The sequence below is a fragment of the Bos indicus genome, chromosome 12 (genome assembly GCF_029378745.1).
Source record: "Bos indicus isolate NIAB-ARS_2022 breed Sahiwal x Tharparkar chromosome 12, NIAB-ARS_B.indTharparkar_mat_pri_1.0, whole genome shotgun sequence".
Lineage (NCBI taxonomy): Eukaryota > Metazoa > Chordata > Mammalia > Artiodactyla > Bovidae > Bos > Bos indicus.
The window spans coordinates 79,802,670-79,825,013 of NC_091771.1; the positions used below are offsets into that span (position 1 = coordinate 79,802,670).

The window sequence follows — 22,344 nt, forward strand, 5'->3', positions numbered from 1 at the left end:
AAGAATCACCAGTCGTTAAATTGCTTTGTTTGGTTCTAATACCTACCTTTTTCCTGGGATATTTATTAAACTTATTTGAGTTTCTGTTGCTCTGTAAGAGAGAACAGTAATATTTGCATCTCAAAGTTATGGTAAGGTAGTTGAATGAGGTTTATACTGTAGGTTCACAGTAGTGATTATTTTTATCACCTCATTAGCCAGATTTTCAGCACTGCACTTTTGCTTTAGTAGAAAGAGCCAAATAATAAGTACAAAAAACTGGTGTGAAGGGAATCATTAAAAAAACGAAAAAAGAAAAGCTCTTTCCTAGTAATCAAAAAGTATACTGTTAGACATCAGTATCCTTTTTCCCTGCTAAACCAAGAATAACTTTCCTGATGATGCTACAGAGGCTTTATATTTTCGGGAAAAAAAATTTATTCAACCATGTTTATTACACAGCTTTATAATTAGAGAAATGTGTGCTAAAATTTAGATTTGCAAATAAATTAAGCAGAAAGAGTCTTCTGTTTGACTCAGAGTTATCTGGAAAACACATCATCAGTGGGAGCCTATTTCTTGAACCCAGGATTGCTGGAAGTTCTGCTTTATTTTTGTATATGACTTGAGGGTCTATTAGGCTCCAGGAGTTGGTGATGGACAGGGAAGCCTGGTGTGCTGCAGTCCGTGAGGTCACAAAGAGTTGGACATGACTGAGCGACTGAACTGAGCTGAGGGTGTATAGCTTTTTGTACACAGATAGAACATTTCCCCATGATGTCTTGAAGCAGTAATTTTTTTTTTTCTTCAAAAGCAGTGAAGGTTTTGTTCAAAAACCAGCTGATGGAAGTAAACTCCCAAATAGCTTCCCATATGGACGAGTAGCAGGACTTGGGTCCAGTGAGCCCAGAATTTGGGGTTGGTAAGTAGACTATCTGTGGTGAGAGAGGCAGGAGAGGTGTGGTCTGAATCGCAGGTGGTGGAGGTGGTATTTGACACCAACATCACTAGGAAAAAATGGGGTGTTCGGTGTCGGGGAGGACTATTTGAATCTGTCTTTGTTACAGATTTTCCTTCCCTTCTCCACCCAAGACAAGCCCCGCTCACCCACTAGGAAGAATACACAGATCAGCTGATCCACGCAAGTGTGATGGAGGTTCCCCTAGACACATTTTTTGTGGTGTTGTAGCACCAGAATCCCAGGGATGGGGGAGCCTAGTGGGCTGCCGTCTATGGGGTCGCACAGAGACACGACTGAAGCGACTTAGCAGCAGCAGCAGCAGCACCAGTATTAGTTCTGTATTCTGTATCATGCAGTTTCAGAGTGAGTGATGATCCCAGGATAGAACACCCAGGGCCAAGCAGGAGAGAAGCACACTTGATAGTTGGGGGTGCGGGCTGCCCATTTTATCAGGTTGCCAACCCTGAGTGCTTGCTTGCTTCTTGCCAGACTCTGTTCTAGTATGTTTCATCTGTTACTGATTTCATCTTCTTAATAACCCCTATGAGATACTGTGTCCATCTTACAGATGAGAAAACCTGATCCAGAGAGGCATACTGGTAGGTAGCACATACACTGTCAGTGAGTCCTCATCGGAGCCCATGCCTTTTGGCCCCAGCACCTTTGCTCTTAGCTGCTGGGCCTCACTGCCTCACAGGTGGGTGCTGTAGACCATTAACAGGTGCACTGTGGTTAGCTGCTCAGTTGCGTCTGGACTGTGGCCTGCCAGGCTTCTTTGTCCATGGGATTCTCCCCTGGAGTGGGTTGCAATGCCCTCATCCAGGGAATCTTCCCAATCCAGGGATCGAACCCAGGTCTCCTGCATTGCAGGCAGATTCTTTACTGTGTGAGCCACCAGGGAAGCCCAAGAATGCTGGAGTGGGTAGCCTATCCCCTCTCTAGGGAATTTTTCCTATCCAGTAATCAAACTGGGGTCTCCTGCATTGCAGGCAGATTCTTTACCAGCTGAGCTACCAGGGAAACCCAGCAGGTATATTAGGCTTGCAGAAAAGGCAGCCAGTTTTTTTTTTTTTTTAGCTTCTTTTTACATGTTTGTGATCTACTTACTTGGGGCTTCCCTGGTGGCTCAGTCGATGAAGTGTCTGCCTGCAGTGCAGGAGACCTGGGTTTGATCTCTGGGTCAGGAAGATCCCCAGGAGAAGGAAATGGCAACCCACTCCAGTACTCTTGCTTGGAAAATTCCATGGATGAAAGAGTCTGTTAGGCTATAGTCCATGGAGTCATAAAGAGTCGAACACAACTGAGCAATTTCACTTTCACTTACTTGGTTATAGCAATATCACCTACCCTTCCCACCATATTCTCTGTAAAACAGAATTTTCACTGTTTTACTCTTGGGTTGGATGATAAAGCTCTCTTAATGCAAGTTGTACTGAAATAGAGGAGTAAAAGAAATGGTTACTGGTTCTGTTGGCTTCTTTCCTCTATCTCCATTTCTTGAACTGCTGCTTTAGAATTTATAGCTTAATGCTTTCCTCCACTGCTTCCCTCATCAGTATTTCCATGCGTTAAATAACTTTAGAAACTGAGTTTAGTTCAAGGCAGATTGGCATTACAGAATGAATGACAGGAATTTTTATTGCTTGAGGAAGAGAATCAAATGATGTCATTGGATTATTTCTCCTACCTCTTGAGTTGAAGTCATCAGGTTTATTCACTCAGTTCAGTTCAGTCGCTCACTCATGTCTGACTCTTTGCGACCCCATGAATTGCAGCACGCCAGGCCTCCCTGTCCATCACCAACTCCCGGAGTTCACTCAGACTCACGTCCATCGAGTCAGTGATGCCATCCAGCCATCTCATCCTCTGTCGTCCCCTTCTCCTCTGGCCCCCAATCCCTCCCAGCATCAGAGTCTTTTCCAGTGAGTCAACTGTTCGCATGAGGTGGCCAAAGTACTGGAGTTTTCAGCTTTAGCATCATTCCTTCCAAAGAAATCCCCGGGCTGATCTCCTTCAGAATGGACTGGTTGGATCTCCTTGCAGTCCAAGGGACTTTCAAGAGTCTTCTCCAACACCACAGTTCAAAAGCATCCATTCTTCGGCGCTCAGCCTTCTTCACAGTCCAACTCTCACATCCATACATGACCACAGGAAAAACCATAGCCTTGACTAGATGGACCTTTGTTGGCAAACTGTGACCCTTCATTTTGAAAGCTAACTACCACATAAGGTTTGAGTTTTTAAAAAAATTAATGAAATGTTTATTTAAAAATCCTTATGTGGGTAGCATTATATATTTCTTTTTAACAGCAGTTTTTTTTTTTTGAAAACATAAGTTTCAAAACTTGAAATTGTGTGATGCAGTGAGAAAAGTGCTTGACTGAGAGAGAATTAAGACATGAAGGTGAATACCTGGAGTTGGTTTTGCCTAGTGTTGACAATATTTCATCAAAATGTTATGGCAGAACCCGAGCCTGTGTGGCTCTTGAGCCCCTGCTCCAGATTAATGCAGAGCACCCCCTTTCTGTGTGTCACTTAGATATGGGAATTTGGACAAGCCTCTCCGTCTCCTGGGATACAGGTTCACCCCCTTCTAACATCGATGCTCCTGAGATGAGAGTGCTGTTGGCACTGGAGTCATCATTCAGGAGATTGTCTTGTCACAACAGACTGATTTCTTTGGAGGCTGATGGATGGTTGTTTATTCATTCAACAAGTAATGTGTTGATTTGCTAAGCTCTGGGGATTCAGCAGAGAGAGCGAGTGAGCTAGTCAGGTCGCTCCTGGAGATGAAGTGTGGCAGGGGCCGTCCTAATGGAGGGGCAGGGTGTAATGTGATCATAGGGCAGTGATGCCTAACCTGGCATAGGACTGGAAAGGCTTTCTAAAGAGAGTGATGTCTGCGTGAAGCTCGAAGCAAGCACCCCTCCCTTTAAGAGAAAATGGTCATTTGTCTCTCACCTAGACTGCCGCTTCCCGGCTGGACTCCACAGATCCCGTTCCCCTCTCTCTAAAGAATTCGTCTGTTCGTTCCTTCATTCCTTCTTTCACTCAACAGCTGTTTCTTGCATGTGCCAGGCATTGTTCTAGGCACTGAAAATATATCGCTGAGCCAGCAAGACAGAGATTTCTGCTCTTCTGGAGCTTACATTTTAATGGGATCAGGGCCTACGCAGGGTAAGACAATACAGAAATAATATTAATAAGTAAATTCTATGCTAAAAGTCTGCCAAAGGCTGCCAAAGCAAGTCCCCTCATTTCCTTGCTCTTAAGCTGGAGTTGATGCTTTTTCATGAGGCCTTGCCTCACTGTGCAGTGGGCTGACGCTCAGGCCCCAGTCTCCCTGACTGTGTTCCACCATGATTTCATTTCCTAGGTCTCTTTTCAAAGTCACTGCGTCTGAGAGGCCTCCTGAGACCGTTTTTGAGTTCGAGATCCCCTGCTGTCACGTGCCCTCTTCACTTCCGCAGCACGCCTCTCGGTGCTGGTTTCTTAGCTGCTGTGCAGTCATGGTTAAGATCTGTCTTTTCTTCTAGGCTATAGATTGCACGAGGACTGGGGTGTAATGTTGTAATTTTTTGCTTACGGAGGAGCTTTTCTCGTTCTGTCCTGTGCCTTCAGGGCCTAGTGTGGGCCATACAGTACTATGATTTGGTTTGGTGAAGGTGGTGAAGGAGAATAGAGTTTCTGGCTGAGCCAGGTTGGCTGAGGAAAGGCTGGAGGGAGTGCGTGGCGTTGGGATAGAGAGAGACTAGGATGGACTGGTGGCTCAGAATGACAGGAACAGGTATGGAAACGGGAGTGAAGGAGCTGAAATTTGGTTCTGAGGCAGCGAGAAGTCATGAAAATGTGAAGCAGATATTGGGAATATACTATATTTTGTGGGGCTTGCCTGGTGGCTCAGCAGTAAAGAACTCACCTGCCCGTGCAGGAGACCGAGATTCAGTCGCTGGGTTGGGAAGATCCCCTGGAGAAGGAAATGGCAACCCACTCCAGTATCCTTGCCTGGGAGAAATCCCATGGACAGAGGAGCCTGGTAGACTGTCCATGGGGTCGCAAGAGTTGGACATGACTGAACAACTAAATCACCACCATCACTGTATTTAGTTAACAGTTAGTGCTCTGGAAATCACTAGTTAGATGATTGGAATAACACCTTCAAGTGTGGCAGATTGGCTTTCTAAAAAGGACTTATTTTATTTATGGCCCCGCTGGATCTTTGTTACTATGCATGGGGCTTTCTCTAGTTCCAGCGAGCGGGGGCTGCTCTTCGTCGTGGTGCTTGGGCTTCTCACTGCAGTGGCTTTTCTTGGTGCGGCTCCCAGGCTCTAGAGCTCTGGCTCTGTAGTTGTGGCGCACAGACTTAGGTGTCCTCTGGCTTGTGAGCTCTTCCCGGACCAGGGATCGAACCTGTGTCCCCTGTATTGGCAGGTAGATTCTTTATCATTGAGCCATCAGGGAAGCCTTGATTTAATTTTTGAATTATGAACGTAGTGTGAAATTTTTATCTTTATGTTTTTTTTTAAAGTTCAATGTGAAACTAAGGGTATGCAATGAGAAGTAAAATTTCCCCCTTTCCCCCAGCTCTCAATCCTATTTTTGAGCAGTTACTCAAGCTGAGTTTTTTAATATGTCTATACATAGGTTTTTCTAAGCGCTGATGTATGTTTTTCTATCTTAATGTAGATGAGGTCTGTGTACTCTCCTCTAACTTTCCCTTCCTCCCACAGTGTATATTGTAGTTGGCATCTCTTTAGTGTGTGAGAGTTATCTTCTTGAAACCTAAATCTGAACCGTCTTTCTCCTGCCTGGTGCCAAGGCATTTGAACCGGGACCGAATCCCATAAGGTCCTGTCAGAGCAGAGCACAGCTGCTACCTGTATTGATGCTTCCTCCTGCCCTTTTCTGCCACGTCCTTACTGTGCCTCTGCACCAGCTTTCTAGACTAGGGTTTTCACGCATGTTGTTCCTTTTGTCTAGAATTCTTTCTTTTGAATCTTCCCATGGTGGCTAACTGCCGTTCCCTTTGGGTTTCAGTTTAAATTTTACTTTGGAAGTCCCCTGTCTGAGCGATCTTTCTGAAGTGGGTTCTCCCTCTTACTGGCTCCCTCTGTACCATTGGTTTCCATGGAACATTTATTTCAAGTCTCATTGGATTTGTTTACTCTCTTTTCTGTTTCACTTATTTGGCTGTATGTTCCTTGAGGGCAAAATCTATTTCATGTGGTATTTCCCTGTAAATATTTTCCTAATTAATGCACAAATGGATGAATAAGAACAGATGGAGCAATCTCATTTTTTTAAAAGGCTGTGTAGTATTCCATGTTGATATGTGTACCATTTATGGTACCAGTTTACCAGTTTCCTTAGTTAAGGCCTTTTAAGTTTTTTTTTTTTTTTTTCTCTTCTGATTTTCTTTCCTTACCAAACCACCACCAACCAAGTGAAAATAATAAATGTCTTTATATATGTCTCTTCGTGCGTGCATGTGACTATATCTGTAGAATAACTTCTCCAAAATGAAATTTCTGGGTCGAAAGATGTATGCCCTCAAACTTTTGATAGATACTGACTGTTTCTTTTTAAAAAGATTATACCCAATAGGGAGAGTAGTGCTAGTTCTCCTTCAGGTCACTGCTCTTGGCTCTTCGCAGATGCTGGTGGATGAAAAGTACTGTCTGGTAATTATGATTAAAGTTGAACATATTTTATATGTTACCCTTTTAAATTTCATTTAATGTAAACTTCTTATTTCATCCTTTGCTCATTTTTTCCTGATGACTGTTGGTCTTTTTCTTGTTGGTTTAATTCTTTTTACTAAGAATTGTTTTTCTACCTCTAGCCCTGTAGGGGCTTCCCTGGTGGCTCAGATGGTAAAGAATCTGCCTGCAATGCAGGAGACCTTGGTTCAATCCCTGGGTTGGGAAGATCCCTGGAGAAGGAAATGGCAACCCACTCCAGTATTCTTGCCTAGAGAATCTCATGGACAGAGGAGCCTGGCGGACTACAGTCCATGGGGGTCGCAAAGAGTCAGACACGACTGAGTGACTTATCAACTTCCCTCACTTTCAGCCCTACAAGGAAGTTACACTGTGGGATGTGTCAGTGCCATTGAATTTTGAGCTATATCGGGCTTTTTATCCCTTTAAAAGTAGTTTTATAAATATATGTGCTGAAGGAACATATTGGAACCAGGTATACTTAATAGTTTATTATTGAAACTGGTAATAGAGGTTTTTAGTGTCTAGTACATAATATGTTCTTAACAAAATAATTCTGCAATGAATTATTGACAAGTGAAAAGCTAATTTTAAAGACTATTGATTTTACTTGGAAGGTCATTTAGTGAATTTGCTTTTCGTAGTAGGAAAACTTAAGCGTTACCGATTAGTTAAGACACAAGATTATTTTGTGGTGGTTTATACAAGAGTTGGATTTGTAACAGCTGAAGAATTTTTAGAAGTTTTGCTTTGTGTAAATGATACCTCTCTCTGTACACAGTCCATCCCTAATATTTATATATAAATGCATGTTAAAATATTACTAATGAGCTAATATTTGCCTGTTAGTTCTCTCAAGGTAATGAACCTTTTAGATAGCAGGGTTTATTTTTTTCTTTGAATATCTTTTGCAAATATACTATTACTCGTTTGAAAGAAAAGACATGTTAAAAGTTTCCTTCTAGACTTCTTATAATCCAGTCTCCATCAGCCAGTACTGTTCCTGTATTTTGTTCATGAGGCACTAATTGTCTGCATTTGGCAGGTTTAACACTTCCTGACAGAGAGGCTATTAAGGGGAAGTATTCTCCAATAACTGTCAGTGGCTTGAACAAAGAACCTTCAAACTCAATGTGTGGAAACCACTAACATTCTTAAATGACCCTTTTCATGGAATTTTATCCCTTTAAGCTAAAATTTGGAGAATGTAGGGTCAGCGAAAACAGCAAGGTGTAATAAAGCAGTAAACCTTGATTTTTTTTTTTTTTTTGCAGGAAGGGGATAGAATGGGAAGTATAGATTTATCTCTGACTTGAAAACAATTGTTATTTGGAAAATCTCATTAGCAGATGTGACTGCTTGGAGTTAAAAAAAAAAAAAAGACTTAAAACTGATGTCGCTTTCAGGACCGCTTTGAACTTAACAAGCACCTATTTGGGGAGCAGACTGGCTAATGAAAGGAAATTAAATTTTTCTGACAACTTCCCCTGCCAGCCTCCTTATTCAGGGGATGTTATTAGGTACTGAAGACTTTTAAGGAAGATTTTTTTTTTTTTTTTTTTATTAGACATGAATGAACCAGTTATAAACATTCCCCGCCCCCATTTTGAGGGAGGATTCTGACATGGTTACTCTACATTTTTAAAGTATTAACGTAAAAGCTTAAAAAAAAAAAATACCAGCGTTTACTTTGATAGTTTAAAGTTATTTTCCAAAAATTCAGGCTTTCTTACCAGCCAGTGGTTTCAAAACATTATTGTCATTCCTTGTGATAGTTTATGTCATCAAGTTATTTAAAAAGTTAAATTTATTAGGATTTACTTGAATTTAACATCTTTTCAGCTTTTCTTTGCTGTTTATGGGGGAAGTGTATCGGGAATGTCCTATGTTGGGCATGTTAGGTGAGAGTCACTGATCAATGAAATAGTTTAGATTCAAGGCAAGTTTCTGTGCATTCAATAGCATTGGTCGCTATTCACCAATGAATAATCCTTGCTTTCATAAACGCTTACCTTGTACTGTTTTATTTGTTACTGAAATAAAGCTGACTCACAGTGTTACTGTGTGCTGTTTTAGAATGCATTTCCTTTCCTTGGCTTTTGGGAAGATCCCCCCTCTACTAGATCATGGAATTTAAGATTTTTAATTTCTGTTGACAAGGTGCAACTGGTAAAGATAAAATTATGTACCCAAAAAAAGGACACAAAAAAAGTAATGGAGATTACTAAAGGAATTTTTTTGAGGGGAACAATTGGCAATTCCTATAGATACTGGAAATTTAGTTACTTTATTTCTGGAAAATCTGTCAAGCTCCTCCCAAACAATAGAGAATCAACTCCCCCTGCTGACAGAATCAAGGAAAACATGACGTGTAAATATCAGAGACAAACGAGCTAGCTGTGGACAAGCTTTAATGGTCTGATTTATGATTCAGTATTGATTGTAAACATCTAAATTCTGCCCTTAAATTCCAGCCACTGCACCAAATCATTTGACATTTCTGGTGGTGCTTCCTGCCAGCTCATTTCCAACTGCTTTGAGTTTCTTAATATAATAATGATGAGGTAGAATTTACATTCCACTTATGGTATTAATTTTACATTTCTCTGACTGAAAAGAGTTAGAAGGTTGTAAAATTGAACATTAAATGAATCGGAGGAGACAGTAGTGCAATATATGACTGCCCTAAAGACATTGTGCAATGGCTGATGGGATTAATGTTGAGTCTCATTTCCTGCTTTTTCAGGATGCAGATGAAGCTGTCAGAATTGCAAGGGAAATTGGTAAGTTCTTAAATTAACTTTGGTTGAGTTTCTGTGTCTTTCAGCAGATACGGTTGAGTGAACACGTAATACCTAATTCCCAGAGAGCAAATAGTACTTTAATAGTTTCAGGATTCTGATGAGTTGTTCCTCTGGAAGAATTTATCAGCAGCATCACCATATTCTATTATTAATGTGAACTTTAAAGAGTTAGTTTGACCTTCATGATAGTTCTTTTGTAAGATGAAGTCACTGGCTAATTAAAAGAAGAAATTGTCTTAATCGTTCTTGAGACTGGATGGAATGTAAGTTTATACATATGTAGTAGACCACAAGTTACTTAAGGGCACTCATGATTAAAATGAGGATTTCCTCTTTGACAAGGCTCTTCAAGTTTTTACTTTTTCTTAAGATGTTAAATATCAACTTTATAATCTTGCTAGGAAAGAGAAAATAGAATGTGAGAGATTAGAACAGAATATTCTATATTGGAATAAAAGGTAAGCTGAAGAACATTTTAATGACTGTTTTACTTGCCTGTTTTATGTATAATTGCACTGGGCCAGTGCTTCCTGACTTTTTATTTTCAAAAATATCCCTGGCACTCTTGACAACTAGTGTATTTTTAGTGCCTGGTAATTAAGAAAATGCAAGGGCCTACCATTACCATGGATTAGTATTGCTGTTGAATAACTGTGGTGTTGTATTAATCAGTTCGTATTTGTTTACATTTGATAGAAATTTGTCGGAATATGAGAGAGATTAGATAATGTTTGCTAGCTGGGCATTCCCAGCATCTCAGCATTCCTGAGCTGATAGAGCCAAACTTTCAGCACCCCACATTAACATTTCTTTAGTCCTGTTTTCTCACTAGATTGATTGTTTAGAGTTATTTTATTCATTGATTTGGCTGATTTGACTGATACAGGTCCTGGAGTTGAGACCAGACCCCAGAAAATCTTATTTTATCTGACTGTAACAGCTCTTCATTTAATCATTTCTCCAGGCTCATCAAAAAGCATTTCAGTACTTCACAGGAAGATTTGCTAGATTCTGAATAAGTTGAACTACATGGGCCTATTTTGGGGTTTATGCCTTTAAGAAAATCAACAGTTTCTCTCTGTGGTTTGAAATCACTGGCATTCTCCATAGCCTAAGAGGCTGTCACCTATCTGCTGGCTTTTGCGGACACCCTCCTAAAATAATTTTATTTCGTTGTGTACTTCTAAATGTCAAAAATCATCTTTCTAGTTCTCGTTTAGGTATTATTATTATCTATGTAATGGGATGTAATAGTAATATCACAGTAGTATCTACACAAAAAGAGCAGAATATTTGGAGGAATTTTTGAGAAATACAAAGAGATTAGGATAAAATCTTGAATTACACTGGTTTGTCACAATTTAAATTGTGAATCTTCAGCTCTTGAAAATGTCCTTTGTGTAAATGACAGATTGCTTAGCTTGCTGTTTCATGTTTTGTCTTCCACTTAAAAAAAAAAAAAAACCTGTAGCCTTTAAAATAACCAGTTAATCACAATGGGACTCTGACCAGTTCTCATCACTTGGCTTTCTTCCTTTAATATTTTAATGCTGTGCTTAACCGCACTGCCCACCCCCCCACTTCAGTTTTATACTTCCTGAGGTTATTTTCAATTTGAGGCTCTTTTTTTAATATCTGGGCACATCCTTTATGGGCCTTCCTCTTTCCTATCTTTCCTCTAATTCTTCCTCACTTGCTTCTTCTCATTTGTGAAATGAATGATTGCCATCATGGCTATTAAATATAAGGGTGCTAGTGTTTTGCTTATGCTAAAAGAAAGGGAAGCCATAAAATTTGAGGTGAAATAAAACATAATAAAGAACAGGGCAGGGTCATCAACTTTATAAAGCTTTTGGAATTCCCCTGAAAACCCCTTCTGAATCACTCTGAAACCTCCCATAAAACCTTTTCCCTCAAGTGCCAGCTTCTAAAATAAGTGAAATTACATGCTATTAAAGTTTCTGGGTTTTCTGTACTGTTTGGCGATTCATCACTTTTATACTAATTTTATTGAGATATATCACATTTTAACTACATTTTGAGTTCAGTGACTTCTCGTGAGTTTGTCTAAGAGTTGAACTGAACATTGATTCCCTGGTAAAATATGTTCCCTTTTCTGAACAACTGAAATGTAATCATGCCTCTCACACCTACCCATTTGTAGGTTGTGGATGGTCATAACTATTCATAGATTCCTCTGTTTTACTGTCTTTCTGGGTTATGTGGTGAAAATGAAATTGATCTTTTCTGTGGTTTCCTTCTCTCTCACATCTGTGCTTCTTTTCTTTTCTTCTGTGCTGCCCAAGGAGGAGACTACTGGCTGGAGCATTGATGAATTAGGTGTCTTTTGCATAATAGTAGCTCTTGTTTATGGAGCATTTTTTCCCCAGTAGCAGGCAGTTTTGTGAATGTTATTTCTAATGCTAATTCTCCTCTTAATTATTTTCATTTACATTTAAGAAACAAAGGATTAGAAATGGTAAGTAATTTGCTCAAGGTCTCAGAGCTACTGAGTGGTGGGTGCTTCAAATTTAGGTTCATTTAGCTCCGGGGACCATGTATTTTTCAAGATACTTTGGTAAAACTAATAGGATTAGAGGATGCGGGCTAAAATTTGAGTTGCCATTTTGTGTCAAATAGTACAAGGCATGTTATATGTGGAATTTAAGAGTCAGATAGGCTCTTATCATTGTCAGGGTGAGAGACAGTTAAGACTTAATATGTTACTTTTGTGTACTTTTTTTTTTGGTCTTCCTTGTCTCCCTCATCCTCACTCCTGATATTTTCCCTTTGACCTCTCTAAGTTGAAGATACAAGACCTATTGATCCCGAGTTTATCTTTAACCCTAGAGATAGACAACAGCAATCAGTGAGCTTGATTTGCATTACAGTTTGATCTGGATCAAAGGTCCTTAATACAATCAGGCCAAAATTGATTCTTGAAAGAAAAAGAAATTGTAAATTTCAACTCTGTCTTTAACGACTTCCAGATTATTCTAATTCCTTTTTTTGGCCTGTCTTTCTCACAGTTACAAATCATACCCAATTTAAGTGAAAATTTTTTGGTCCTCAAGTCATCATACTCCAGACCTGCTTCTCACCAGGGTTTCTACATCTGATATTTCACTCCACATACTCAGTGGCTAACGCTAAATCCCGAGATCTATCGTGGTGCCCTTTCCTTGTCATCCTCTTGTCACGCTACCGATAGATACGGTCACTTCTTCATTCAAAATATCTCCCATATTCACTGCTCACTGTCTTGACTACCAACACTCTCCTCCAGATTACCATTATTCTGGAAGGGACTATGATAATAGTTTCTCTACTTCTTAAACCCTTTGAAGCCATTCTTCACATAGCAGTCGGTGTGATATTTTAAAACTCTAAATAATAAGGAAATAATAAGGACTCACCCCATCTCATTCCACCCAGTCAATTCCTGCTTTAAACCCATTAATGTCTTTCCATTGCACTTAGATAAAATGAAAATTCCTTGTTGGGACTACAAACCCAGAATGATTTGACATCTGCCTTTCTCTCCAATCCCATTTTATACCACTCCCTTCCTTGCCTACCATACTTTAGTCACTAGCTTTCTTGAACACATCAAACTTAGAATAAGTTTTTGGGGATAGAGTGGGAAGTCTAGAACACTCTTGCTGATATCTTTCATATCTTGGCTTAAGTGTCATGTATTCAAGAGAAGACACTCTGACATTTCTAGTCAGTCATTCTGTTTTATAACCGTATTCTAAATCTCTGTAAAGTACTCATGACTTTTGGATATTTTTCTTGCTTCTTAATTTTTTCCTGGTGTATTATTTTGAAAATTTTCAATCAGACAATATTTTAAAAGAATTTTACAGTGTATTCCCATAGGTGCTATGCTGTGCTCACCTGTGTCCGACTCTTTGCGACCCCTTGGACTGTAGCCTGCCAAGCTCTTCTGTCCATGGGGATTTTCCAGGCAAGAATGCTGGAGAGGGTTGCAATGCCCTTCTCCAGATCTTCCCAACCCAGGGATCAAACCTGGGTCTCCCACATTGCAGGCAGATTCTTTACTGTGTGAGCCACAGCAGGGAAGCCCAAGAATACTGGAGAGGGTAGCCTATCCCTTCTCTAGGGTAACTTTCTGACCTAGGAATTGAAACAGGGTGTGCTGCATTGCAGGCAAATTCTTTACCAACTGAGCTACCAGGGAAGCCCCGTGTGCTTATATTCCCAACACCAAAACTCCATTATTAATCTTTTGCTAAATTGGCTTTATTGCTTATTTGTTTAACTATTTAAATTTTGGTGTATTTCATAGTACATTGCAAATACCAGTATGCATCCTGCTAAATACTTGAATATACATGTCATTAACTTAATTCAGTATTTGTATACAATTTGGTTATTTTAAGGCAAACTTTGTATACAGTTAACGTGAACACATCTGAAGTATGTATTTGTTGGTTTTGATATATGCATACCCCAAACACCACCAAGATGTTGAACATTACTGTCATACTCAGTTGACGTTGAACATTCCCTCATACTCAGTGCTTGTCAGTCCTCACTCCCCCCACAACCGGGTTTAGAGACAACCTGTTCTCAATTTTTATACCAAATATTCTGTTCAGTCGCTCAGTCGTGTCCAACTCTTTTCGATCCCATGGACTACAGCATGCCAGGCCTGCCTGTCCATTACCAACTCCCGGAGTTTACTCAAACCCATGTCCATTGAGTCGATGATGCCATCCAACCATCTCATCCTCTGTCGTCCCCTTCTCCTCCCGCCTTCAATCTTTCCCAGCATCAGGGTCTTTTCAAATGAGTCAGTTCTTTGCATCAGGAGGCCAGAGTATTGGAGATTCAACTTCAGCATCAGTCCTTCCAATGAATATTCAGGACTGATTTCCTTTAAGATGGACTGGTTGGATCTCCTTGCAGTCCAAGGGACTCTCAAGAGTCTTCTCCAACACCACAGTTCAAAAACATCAATTCTTCAGTGCTCAGTTTTCTTTAAAGTCCAACTCTCACATCCACATGTGACTACTGGCAAAACCGTAGCCTTGACTAGATGGACCTTTGTTGGCAAAGTAATATCTCTGTTTTTTTAATATGCTATCTAGGTTGATAATAACTTTTCTTCCAAGGAGCAAGCATCTTTTAATTTCATGGCTGCGGTCACCATCTGCAGTGATTTTGGAGCCCCAAAATAAAGTCTGTCACTATTTCCACTGTTTCCCCATCTATTTGCCATGAAGTGATGGGACCAGATGCCATGATCTCAGTTTTCTGAATGTTGAGCTTTAAGCCAACTTATCACTCTCCTCTTTCACTTTCATCAAGAGGTTCTTTAGTTCTTCTTCGCTTTCTGCCATAAGGGTGGTATCATCTGCATGTCTGAGGTTATTGATATTTCTCCAGGCAATCCTGATTGCAGCTTGTGCTTCCTCCAGCCGAACATTTCTCATCATGTACTCTGCATATAAGTTAAATAAGCAGGGTGACAATATATAGCCTTGACGTACTCCTTTCCTGATTTGAAATCAGTCTGTTGTTCCATGTCCAGTTCTAACTGTTGCTTCCTGATCGCATACAGATTTCTCAGTAGGCAGATCAGGTGGTCTGGTATTCCCGTCTCTTTAAGAATTTTCCATAGTGTGGTGATCCACACTGTCAAAGGTTTTGGCATAGTGAATACAGCAGAAGTAGATGTTTTTCTGGAATTCTCTTTGCTTTTTATATGATCCAACGGATGTTGGCAATTTGATCTCTGGTTCCTCTGCCTTTCCAGCTTGAACATCTGGAAGTTCATGGTTCACGTACTGTTGAAGCCTGGCTTGGAGAATTTTGAGCATTACTTTACTAGCGTGTGAGATGAGTGCAGTTGTGCGGTAGTTTGAGCATTCTTTGGAATTGCCTTTCTTTGGGATTGGAATGAAAACTGACCTTTTCCAGTCCTGTGGCCACTGCTGAGTTTTCCAAATTTGCTGATGTATTGAGTGCAGCACTTTCACAGCATCATCTTTTAGGATTTGAAAGAGCTCAACTGGAATTCCATCACCTCCACTAGCTTTGTTTGTAGTAATGTTTCTTAAGGCTGACTTGACTTCACATTCCAGGATGTCTGGCTCTAGGTCAGTGATCACACCATCGTGATTATCTGGGTCATGAAGATCTTTTTTGTATAGTTCTTCTGTGTATCCCCTGGAGAAGGAAATGGTAACCCACTCCAGTATTCTTGCCTGGAGAATCCCATGGACAGAGAAGCCTGGTAGGCTATGGTCCATGGGGTCGCAAAGAGTCAGACACGACTGAACGACTTCACTTTCTTTCTTTATGTGTATTCTTGCCACCTCTTAATATCTTCTGCTTCTGTTAGGTCTATACCATTTCTGTCCTTTATTGTGCGCATCTTTGCATGAAATGTTCTCTTGGTATCTCTCATTTTCTTAAATCTCTAGTCTCTCCCATTCTATTGTTTTCCTCTATTTCTTTGCATTGATTGCTGAGGAAGGCTTTCTTATCTCTCCTTGCTATTCTTTGGCACTCTGCATTCAAATGGGTATATCTTTGTTTTTCTCCTTTGCTTTTCACTTCTCTTCTTTTCACAGCTATTTGTAAGGCCTCCTAAGACAGCCATTTTGCTCTTTTGCATTTGTTTTTCTTGGGGATGATCTTGATCCCTGTCTCCTGTATAGTGTCATGAACCTCTGTCCATAGTTCATCAGGCACTCTATCTATCATATCTAATCCCTTGAATCTATTTGTCACTTCCACTGTATAATTGTAAGGGATTTGATTAAAGTCATATCTGAATGGTCTAGTGGTTTTCCCTACTTTCTTCAATTTAAGTCTGAATTTGTCAATAAGGAGTTCATGATCTGAGACACAGTCAGCTCCCTGTCTTGTTTTTGCTGCCCGTATAGAACTTCTCCATCTTTGGCTGCAAAGAATATAATCAGTCTGATTTCCATATTGACCATCTGGTGATGTCCATGTGTAGAGTCTTCTGTTGTGTTGTTGGAAGAGGGTGTTTGCTATGACCAGTGCGTTCTCTTGGCAAAACTCTATTAGCCTTTGCCCTGCTTCATTCTATACTCCAAGACCAAATTTGCCTGTTATTCCAGGTATTTCTTGATTTTCTCCTTTTGCATTCCAGTCCCCTATAATGAAGAGGACATCTTTTTTGGGTGTTAGTTCTAGAAGGTCTTATAGGTCTTCATAGAACTGTTCAGCTTCAGCTTCTTCAGCATTACTGGTTGGGGCATAGACTTGGATTACTGTGATATTGAATGGTTTGCGTTGGAAACGAAGAGATCATTCTGTTGTTTTTGAGATTGCATCCAAGTGCTGCATTTCGGACTCTTTTGTTGACCATGATGGCTACTCCATTTCTTCAAAGGGATTCTTGCCCACAGTAGTAGATATAATGGTCATCTGAGTTAAATTCACCCATTCCAGTCCATTTTAATTCGCTGATTCCTAAAATAGTAAATATTAGATTTGTAAAAGTTGGGATAAAATTTAGATAGTATAAAATCCAGCCTTTCAAAGTGTACAGTCCAGTGGTTTTTAGTATATTCACAGAATTAGTGAATCTTCACCACTGAAGAGGAACTAAAGAGCCTCTTGATGAAGGTAAAAGAGGAGAGTGAAAAGCTGGCTTAAAACTCAACGTTCAACAAACTAAAATCAGGCATCTGGTCCCATCATTTCATGGCAAATAGATGGGGAAACAGTAAGAGACTTTATTTTCCTGGGCTCCAAAGTCACTGCAGATGGTGAGTGCAGCCATGAAATTAAAAGACGCTTACTCCTTGGAATAAAAGCTGTGACAAACTTAGACAGCCTATTAAATAGCAGAGACATTGCTTTGCCCACAAAGGTCCGTCTAGTCAAAGCTGTGGTTTTCCTGTAGTCATGTATGGATGTGAGCTCTGGACCATAAAGAAGGCTGAGCATTGAAGAATTGATGCTTTTGAATTGTGGTGCTGGAGAAGACTCTTGAGAGTCCCTTGGACTGCAAGGAGAAGGAAATCAGTCCTGAATATTCATTGGGAGGACTGATGCTGAAGCTGAAGCTCCAATACTTTGGCCACCTGATATGAAGAGCTGACTCATTAGAGAAGACCCTGAGGCTGGGGGAGATTGAATGCAGGAAGAGAAGGCGATGACCAAGGACAAGATGGTTGGATGGCATCACCGACTTGATGGATATGAGTTTGAGCAAGGACCGAGAGATAATGAAAGACAGGCAGGCCTGACGTGCTTCTGTTCATGGGGTCTCAAAGAGTCAGACACGACTAAGCGAGTAAGCAACACCACCACCTACCACTCTAATGCCAGAACACTTTCAGTACCCACAAAAGAAACTCTGTATTCATTAATGTGTGTGTGTGTGCATGAGGGCATGTGCTCAGTCATGTCCGACTCTTTTTAACCCCATGGACTATAGCCCACCAGGCTCCTCTGTCCATGGGATTCTCTAGGGAAGAATGCTGGAGTGTGTTGGTATTTCCTCCCCAGCTATCCAATAACAGTCACTCCTTATATTCTAGCCCCTGGCAATCACCAATTTGCTTTCTGTTTCAGTGGATTTATCTATTCTGGATATTTCTTATAAATGGAATTATAAAACTAATGACCTTCTGTGTTCACTTAGAGTTATATTTTCAAAGTTCCTGGATATGTATATTGGTATTTCATTCTTTTTATGAGCAAATAATATTCCATCCTGTTCCAGAATACTGGAGTGGGTAGCCGGTCCCTTCTTCAGGGGATCTGGTCAACCTAGGAATCAAACTGGGGTCTCCTGCATTGCAGGTGGATTCGTTACCGGCTAAGCTACCAGGGAAGCCCAAATAGTATTCCATTGTGTGTTTATAGTACATTTTATTTATTCATTTAGCTGCAGATGGACATTTGGTTTGTTTCCATATACTGCGTGTTGCAGATAGTGCTGCTGTGAATATGCATATCTATGGATGTTTGTGTATCTGTTTTCAACTATTTTGGTATATACCTAGTTGTGGAATTGCTGGTTTACGTGGTAATTCTATGGTTAACTTTTTGAGGAACTGCCAATCTGTTTTCCCCAGTGGCTGAAACATCTTACATTCCTACTAGCAGTGTATGAGGTTTCCAATTTCTTTTCATCCTTGCCAATATTTGTTATTTTCTGTTTTTTTTTTTTTTTTAATATTATTGCCATCCTAGTATGTGTGAAATGATATCTCACTGTGGCAGATATTGGCAGAATGGATAAAAAAATCCAACTATATGCTGTCTCTAAGAAACTCACTTTGGATCTAGACACAGAGGTAGATTGAAAGCAAAAGATTAGAAATAGATATCCCATGCAGATAGTAATCAAGAGAACTGGGGTGGCTCTACTAAAATATATTTTGTCTATCAGACAAAATGGACTTTAAGTCTAAAACTGTTGAAAGAGATGAAAGACACTATGTATCAACTGTTATAAACACATACGCACCAAACAGCCAAGACCAAAAATACACGAAGTAAGTATTGACGTGAAAAGGGAAATCGATAGTTATACAATAATAGTTGGGGACTTCAGTAGTACAATTTAAATAATGAGTAGAAGGTCCAGAGAGAGGATCAGTAAAGAAGTAAAGATTGTAACAGTTTAAACCAATGAAACTTTATAGATATATATAGGACACTCTACCCAATAGTAAAAGTATACACATTTGTCTCAAGTAATTCTCTGTTAAATGGAAGAGTGAATGACTGAGATATAAAGAATTGAGTTGTAAAGAATTTTTGATGGAAAAGAGAAAATAGTATCAAGCTGGAACAGTATCTCATAAAGTTTGTTCCTTTCCCTGCAGAATCCCAGGATTTAGTTTGATATGGAAATACTCTCTTGTCTCTTGTACTCAATTACCTTGATGGGTTGCTCTTCTCTTAAAATAGTGTGGGGTTTTCTCTGCATTAAGCAAATTCTTTCTTTGAAAATGATTGTTTTATGTTCATTTGCTTAGTATTTTATAGTAAAATTGACCACGGGTTAGTTTGTATTTCTAGTTTCTAGTGGCTTACTTGGTAGCCCAGCTGGTAAAGAATCAGCCTGCAATGCAGGAATCCCCAGTTCGATTCCTGGGTCAGCAAGATCTGCTGGAGAAGGGATAGGTTGCCCACTCCCGTATTCTTGGGCTTCCCTGGTGGCTCAGAGAGTAAAGAATCCACCTGCAATGTGGGAGATTTCTAGTACTTAAGACAGTGAACATCACATAAGTATGTATTAAGTGAATGGTTATTCAGTGAATGAATCCAAATAGAGGTGTCTATATAAGTATGGAAATAAGTAGACCCACATTTTAAAGGTTTTTTTTTTTTTCACAGTATTTATAGATCATGATTTGACAATATTTTTTCTCATCCCCCCCCCCCTTCATCTCCAAATTTGTAATGGAGATATCTGGGAAGAGTAGCAATATTAAGTAAGCCAGGATAAACTCTCAGCTAACAGATAACTAAAAAGAAAAAAAAAGCTAGGATTATTTAAGTAAACTTAGTATGTGATTGTTAATGACTATAGCAAGTCAGTCCATTTTGGCTGTCCTTGGATTCATTAGGCAGGACTAATGGAAGTTTTAAGATTCAAACATAGGAGAGTCTTTTAATGAACCTTCTTGGCGTCACACTAACCTATGACGTTATATCTTACGTTCTCTGCAGGTTAGGCTCTCCCATAAATTTCTTCTTGATATTAGTCTTCCTACCACCTTGGCCCCTGTCTCTTAAGTATGTAGCAACTATATTATCTTTTCTTCTCTGCCCTGGCTATTTTTTCCTTTCCTTTGGCTAGTTTTCCTTTTGGCATGGTATAACGTTTAAAAAAGTTGCTCTTGTTTTTTTAATATAGAAGAACAAATTGTTCATGCTACGAGGGATAGAAATACTTAGCTAAGACCTCAAATCTTTTCTTTCTTTCATGCAGCTTAGAAAACTTTTCACATGTTGTATATGACTTTGTGGTTAAAGATATGTCAAGGAAGCTTTTGAAAAAATATTGCAATTTGTATCTTTTCCCCAATCTTAACATCGTGTTAATTCATTTTCTAATTTGGTCCTCAGTAGAAGAGATATTTAATATTCATTTATTTAATTAGGAGATTTCTAAGAAATGCCTAAGGAAAAATTATGTTGAAGAAAATAGTGTTAAAGTATTCTCATTCTCATAAAGTATGAAAGAATGAGGTTTTCATTTTGCAGTTTTCATATTATTGAAGTCTAGTGGTCATTTGAGGTTACAATGATAGTCCGTGTTCTGCAGCCCTTCTCTCTTTTCTTCGTCAGTTGGGTCCTTCCGTTTTCTTTCGTTGCTCCAATATACACACTTCGGGTTTCCGCATTGTTTCACAAGTTCTCTCTCTGCATTTTACCACGTTATATGTGTTCTCACTGTCTCTCTTGTTGTTTTATTGCTGTTCCTTCTTGCATACCTTTTCTTTTTTTTATCACTCTATTGCAAAAGGCTCTACATAATGTTTGGAAACTTTCTGACAGCTCATTCTGCTCCAGTCTAGATGTTGAACCATGCTTTACTTCTGATCCCTGAATCAGAATTAGGGATCTAGTATATTTTATTTGCCTGAGTAGAGGAAAGGTAGCCCAGATCAGTTTTCCCAAGAAAACAAAAAAAAAACCTAATTGCCTCTCTTTGCCATATTTAAACAAATACTGTTATGTACTGGTTTACTTTCTTATAGCACAGCTTGATTAAATCTTTATGTGTATACTATTTAAACTCAGTGTATTTGTATAGATATCCGTGTGTTCATGTGTGCATAGCCATCTTAGGAAAGGCAAAATGTCCTGTGCCCACTTTACACTTTTTCATTTTCCAGTGGTAAAAGCTCAGTGATAATAAGGATCACCTCTAGGTACCTTTTGTAGAGATTATGTTCATCTGCAGTAGTAGTAGATACATGAATAAATCATAGTTGGACTGTAACACATATATGTTTATGTTCTAGTTACTGGATAATTATAGGCCCTAGAGAAATATAAATATATATCACTTCAGTCTGAAGTGTGCTCTTCTGAAGATACACCAATACTAAATTGATAATGACTGAAGTAACTATAACTAACTTATAATTAAAAGGCAACAACAAAAAAGTGGAACATTATGACCAAATAACAATATGGGAAACGCATTGATGGTGGAATTTATTTTTCCAAATTGTTTGAATTTGAACTATCTCCTTGTTTGTCTTCACAGTAGGAACTTTTCAGTGTAGCCAAGTGTTGCATGGCAGCCAAATTGCCTAGTAGATTTTGAATTATGTTTCCTTGGAAAACTTAGTAATGTGGTAATTCTTATTTGAGTCTGTGCAACTGTCATTCATTTATCAGAGCTGTAGTGTTACACCTTTTTATTGCCCCTGCCCTGTAACCTTAAACAGCAAAGATTTTCCTCATCCTCCATGTTCACTTCCCGTTGGTAAGACTGTGGGTGCATTGGAGTTCTATTCTATGCCAGCCTTGTCCAGGTATGAGGCTGATGGAGGTTCTGCCATCCACAGTGGCACGGATCATGGAGGCAGGAAGTAGAGGGGTCTCGATTTTGATCAGCAGTTCTCTGTAATTCAGCATTCACTACTATATTGCATTATGTGGTTTTGCAGTTTGTATATCATCGTCATCATGTCCTAAATCTTGAATTCATCCCCTTTTCTCCATTTATCTTGTGGTTCCATTTGTTCAAGCTAGTGTCATCTTTTGCCTAGATCACTGTAATAGCCTTCCAGATGGCTCCTCTGTCACAGACTGGATACCTGTCTTAAAGCAGACCCTGGAATTTTATTGGGGAATATTCTTGGGACCAATGCACATGAGGGAGTGAAAGAAATTG

General features: G+C 39.5%; 1 protein-coding gene across 5 annotated transcripts in view; it reads left to right on the plus strand.

Annotated features, from left to right (window-relative positions):
- The window catches only part of PCCA (propionyl-CoA carboxylase subunit alpha), a 360,640-nt gene that overhangs the window by 110,507 nt on the left and 227,789 nt on the right, over positions 1–22,344 (plus strand). For all 5 annotated transcript variants that reach the window (XM_019971675.2, XM_070799925.1, XM_019971676.2 and 2 more), the window contains one exon: positions 9,407–9,443. In XM_019971675.2, the coding sequence (XP_019827234.2) occupies positions 9,407–9,443 (37 nt within the window). The remainder of the gene's footprint in view (positions 1–9,406; positions 9,444–22,344) is intronic.